At 29.7% G+C, this 5581-nt stretch overlaps 1 protein-coding gene across 2 annotated transcripts in view; it reads left to right on the top strand.

Moving 5' to 3' along the window:
- Window positions 1-216: 216 nt before the first annotated feature.
- LOC106462380 overlaps window positions 217-5581 on the top strand; it is a 55478-nt gene continuing 50113 nt past the window's right edge. Inside the window, exons 1-3 of one of the 2 annotated variants that reach the window (XM_013922308.2) lie at window positions 217-362; window positions 2723-2827; window positions 3988-4134. In XM_013922308.2, coding sequence (XP_013777762.2) covers window positions 276-362; window positions 2723-2827; window positions 3988-4134 — 339 coding nt within the window. In that variant the 5' untranslated portion in view covers window positions 217-275. The remainder of the gene's footprint in view (window positions 363-2722; window positions 2828-3987; window positions 4135-5581) is intronic. The other variant, XM_022389633.1, reaches the window with a different exon arrangement.

Genomic DNA, 5581 nt, shown 5'->3' with positions numbered 1-5581 from the left:
TAAACGCATTATAATTTTACTTACAATGAAATAAAGTAGGTCGATATCGTTCCTTTCACCTTTCAGTTGAATTAAAAAGCATTAGTATAAAATTCGCCATTTCTCTTCAAATGGTTTGTTAGCTATATATATTATTTATGAAAATAAGCGGATGCTACGCCCTCTTTAACAGTGTCTTGTTTTATGTTTGGAACCAGTGGGAAGATTTACCGGTTTATATGTGAATTTGTAGGCGTTTCATTGATAAGCAGTTTTATGGCATGACTTGACAATTCATGTCATGTATGTTTACTAATAATAATTTAGTGGTCTCTAGTGAAATTCAGATGGAGGCGTTTTTAAAAATTGCTAAGAGTTATTTAGTAAGTTGAATTGTTAACTTCGCATTTTGACATTTTTATTTACTTCTTCAATTGTGTTTATTTTGCTCTAAATTTTAATCTAGTAATAACTGTTTAGTCTTGTTACTATAGACGTATAAATTATAATAATGCCTTAGTATTATGAATCGTAAATTAATAGTTTGCTTTGTAGTATTTTTGGACTTTGGTAGTATTATTCCTTGTTATTTACAATGATTATGAATGACACATATCAGTGGCGGATCTAGGATTTTGCTAGAGGGGTGGGGTGGATATGAAAATTTAAGAATACGTTTAAACATTGCACAGTTGAAATTTTGTGAATATGATCTATTCACTTGAGTCTAAATTTATAATCTATCAACTGATAGAGGTGCCAGAGGAAGTGCAGAATAATACTACAGACATTATCCAAATATCTTAATCAGTTAAGTTAATGTCTCAATCTGCTTTATAGATATTAGTTAGTTGCTCACGAATTTTAATTACTCATGTAATCAACTATTAAGTAATCATTGAATAAGACATTTTCAAAAATGTGACAATTTTTTTAAACAATATGAAAAGGGGTGGGTTGCTAGCTACACCACCCCTAAATCCACCACTTCATATATTTCATATACCAGACTCTGGGTCTGAGGCTGCACAAGTTTGCACTTTTTTTAATTAATTGCTTCAAATTCACTACAACTATAAGAATAGCAAACATTCAGTCTCTATATATATATCCTTTTATTACATTTTGTTATTTAGCTTTACTTGATCAAGTAAATAAATTATAAACATAAAAGCTGGTCTAATGCCTAAATTATAGGGGTAATATTTCATCATCTGTGAGCTCATTTCAGAATGTTTCATATTATTCAAGAAGTTCAAAGTAATGATAATATTAAAATAAGTTGTATATGTGTTCATGATTTATTTATTTCATTTTATTTGTAGTTGGAGAACCAAATGCATAACACCTGATGCTAAACACCCTATTACTAGAAAAGTAACACTGCCTTAACTGGAGTTGCACCTGAGTTTTTCATATTTTAAACTTGCATCCTTCAACTATTTTGCCTGCACAATTTTTATGTATAAAAACATCAACAGGATTTATGTATTTGAAGCCTTTATCAATCTCACAAATGTCAATCATGTTTCTCTAAACTGTCCTTCTCAGTATCTCCAGTAAAAACATCATGTATGTTAATCTATCTCCAAATGGTAATAATAACCCCCATCAGACCTGGAATTGTCCTGTTACTTCTTCTCTGGACTTTCTTTTTCAGTAATTGAACATCATAAATAAGGTGATTAAAACTGAGCATAATATTACACATGTGGTTTAATCAGCATCTGATGACCTTCTCTGATTTTTACCTAAAATCCTGTATGCCTTATTATTAGACAATATAACTTGCCTAGAAAACTTTAAAGATTTTTTAAAAGTTACACCCAGATCTTCCCAACCAAGGCAATAAGAATGATTAATGTTTTAATAACCAATATGTATAACATTACTTTCATTAACGTTAAAAGGCAGCTCTTACAGGTATCAGCTCAACTCACCATATAGTCCAGACATCTCTACAAAACTACAACATATTCAATACAATTTAAAATACCTATTAACTTTATTATCATCTGCAGACTTAATCAATTTACTGATGATTCCATCATCAATGTCTTTTAATGAAAGTGAGAAATAACAAAGAACCTAGCACAGAATCATGAGGTAATCTACTTTTTACATTAATACACTGTAACTTCAATAATGACAATTTTCTCTCTTCAGCCACTTCAATCATTTACCTAACTTTGCTCCTATCCAACATTTAAATGTAATTTTCTTAAGAAACCTTTTATGTGGCATCATATCAAATTCTTTCTGAAAGTCCATGTACATCAAGTCCACTGCAATATCCATAACTGGATTAAGTGTAACATTTTCAAAGAAAGCAAATTTTATAGTATATGACCTTATCTCTCTAAATTGTTGGTGACATTGTTTGATAAAAAATTACATAAGTGCATGTGTAGAATGTATTTAGTTTGACTAGTAATTTACCAACTAGTGAAGCAAGACTAATTGATTGTTACAGTAATTACTTGGTTATTGTCTATCTCTCCTTTGATAAATAAGTGTGACATTGGCTAACCTCCAGTTTTATAGCACCTCATTATTATTAATAGATTTATTAAAATTAAGGCATATCGTTCTTCAGTTTCATTCATTATCTTAGAATTAATATTGTTTGAACCAGCTGTCTTACCTTCCTTTAGTTGTTTAAACATGAATCTTACCAGCTTTGGAAATGTACATCTAAGACATCCCTTCAGAAAAAATCTTAGGTTGTAATTTCTTATCCTAGGGGCATTTGAACCAGTTTAATGGAGTTCATGCTGTGCTGGACAGCAAGTCTTGTGACCTGACCTCAGCTACAGCCACAATTGTAACAGCATTTTTTCTTAACCGGGTAAGTGTACAGGTACTTAACTTAATATGTAATTCTTTGATAATTAAAAAAAATTGCTGTACAATATAGAAAAAGAAGATTCAAAATATTACAAGATATTTCCATTTACAAATGTAGAACTGAATTTTTCAGAATTATGTGTACCATGAAAACAATGAACCTGCAATTCACCATTGTTCAATGTTTTTTGCTATTTTTCTTCTCTACCAGTGTGCTAGTGAGTCAAGCCCATGTAAGGGCTTTCTAAAGATCAGTAATGCAAGATATTTTTAAAATATTTACAACTTTGCCTAGGTTACACATGTTTATGTACATTAATGTTGACAGCTCTGTGTTTTTCAGTTATTTCTTACAAGCTTGTTGTACCTTTTATTAGTATTCTATAACCAGAAAGATGAAAAATTTTAGGAGTATTATTAAATCTTGATTTGTTACATATAATGAGTATCAAAATGTGCACATACAAGTTTTGTGGAAATATTAATATCTTTAAGACCTTGAATAATTGATTTGCATATACAAATGTAATGTTTAGCAAATTATAAATGTGTGTGGAATATCTTTATTAGATGCAACAAACTGTAAATGAGCTGATAGAAAAAAAAAGAGAGTGAGAGAGAAAAGAGGCTAGTAAATGTTTTAATAATGTTTGTGGCTGGCAGTTTTTCTTCTGTATTTTGGGATAGATCTCTAGGAAATACTGAAAAAGATCACTGAGGGTACTGCTATAGTGTATTAGAAGTTCATGGTTATAATTTTAAAAATACATTTGTTGCACACAAAACACTTGTAGATTTTCTAACATGAAATACGTATAAGAAAAATATTAGAAATAATTTCAGGCACAAAAATCAACATATTACAAGTAAAATTTGTGAAACCTGAACAAGATGTATAGCAATAATATATGTAATAATATTGAAGATGTGTGATGTGACAACCAAAAATCTAGTTTGTTTCAGTTATGTATATATAAGTATGGAACGATAGAATTCATTTAATATCCACCACAATAAAAAAGCTTACCCAGCTTTTCTAAACTTCAATTCACTTGGCACATTATAAAAAATAAAATACAGTACTCAGAAAACCAAGTTTTTTGTATAGCACCTGAAAATTTATTAATTAAGTAAGGTTCATAATTTATTTGTAATGTGTAGATTAAACCAGAAACATGTCGTGTGGTGCTGCCTGTTCTTAATGCCTTAAGGAAAGACTTGAGGCTACGAAAAGAAGTTACTTTTTTTCTAGAAGAAACTGGTATTTCAGTTGACCTCCTTATCTGCAAGGATGAAATAGATTTAGAAGTAAGTACAATATGACATCTTCCTGACATATACCTGTTCTAATTGTTGCCTTTAATTACCTTCAACTTCATACCTAAAAAAGTAAGACTAAAATCTTAAAAATTAATCAGAATTTTAAATATTAATTTACTAAATTATGTTGCAAGTGTTGTGTGGTATCTTTTAGAAGATTTGGATCACAACCAGGTGTCTCCATTTCTGACTTAGTCCTGTTTTTCTAAAGCTTCAGCTGAGATAAAAAAGAGTAAAGTATGAAAAACAACACTTAGTTTTTAAAGTAATATTTACAAAATATTGGTCTTATAGTCTTTTTTATTTAAGCTGAATATCAAGTGGCAACTTACCACTGAGAAATAAATTGATAAAATGTTCTCTTTCTTATCTGTTTGCATCTTAATAAGAATTTTCTGAAGTGTCATTAAAATAATTATTTTTGTGAAAGCAAGGTTAAAACTGAACAAAACTAACTACTAATAAAAATGCATTATAGTTGAAGTGTGTGTGTGTGTGTGTGTGTGCGAACATAAAAACCCTTGAAATTAAAAATAATCTATGAGTGAAAGATTCTATAGTCAGTTACATAAATGGTCTAGATAAAGTGTTAAGCATGATATTTATGTTTGTCAGTTTAAATTTGATGGAATTTTTGTTGCTGTTTGTTTTACATAAAGTTACACGGTGGGCTATCCGTACTCTATCCATCACAGGAAATTGTGTCCTGGATTTTAGCAAATTCTATAAACTTACTGCTGACTCACTAAAGGAACAATTTGTACAGAATTTCCAAGATATTTTCTATCTCATAATCAAGAATTTTTGATCAAGAGTAAGCTAACTTATCACCGACCCACTGCCACCACTCGGGAACTTGATGGAATTAATTGTTAAATATAAATTTTTTTCTTAAGAATTTTCAATTTAATAAACATCATGAAAGAAAAAGAAGAAGAACTTAAAAAGACAATAAAATGACATCACATAAGGTATGCTTAATGTTGTGGTTTGAACTGTTGTGATGTCAGTAAAACGTGCACAAGACATATGAACTTCAAAAGCAAGAAATGAAAATATTTGTTACTCTTAATTTTGGTTTTATTTACTCTTGAAACGAAACACTTTCGGGACTCTGCAGAAGTACATCTAGTATAGCTATATGTTTATAAGGTAAAGTATTTGAAGATCATTTTTAGTTACCCAAACATGAGCTTAAAGCATGTCGCACATTTTTTCTAAGTTTGGTGTTCAGATAAAAAAAACTTGATAAATCAAGAACTTCTGTTTCATTATCTGCACTGGTGTTCAGATAAATAACAAAAACATGATAAATCAAGCCTTTCTGTTTCATTATCTGTACAGATTTCTTTCTTTTGTGAGTTTTTGGTATTATAGGATATTTTGCACATTGTCTGTGATTTTCGTGGAAAGCATTATTCTTATTATGTGTATA

The sequence above is a fragment of the Limulus polyphemus genome, unplaced genomic scaffold, assembly GCF_000517525.1.
Source record: "Limulus polyphemus unplaced genomic scaffold, Limulus_polyphemus-2.1.2 Scaffold1154, whole genome shotgun sequence".
Classification (NCBI taxonomy): Eukaryota; Metazoa; Arthropoda; class Merostomata; order Xiphosura; family Limulidae; genus Limulus; species Limulus polyphemus.
This window is presented reverse-complemented; position numbering and strand designations above follow the sequence as displayed.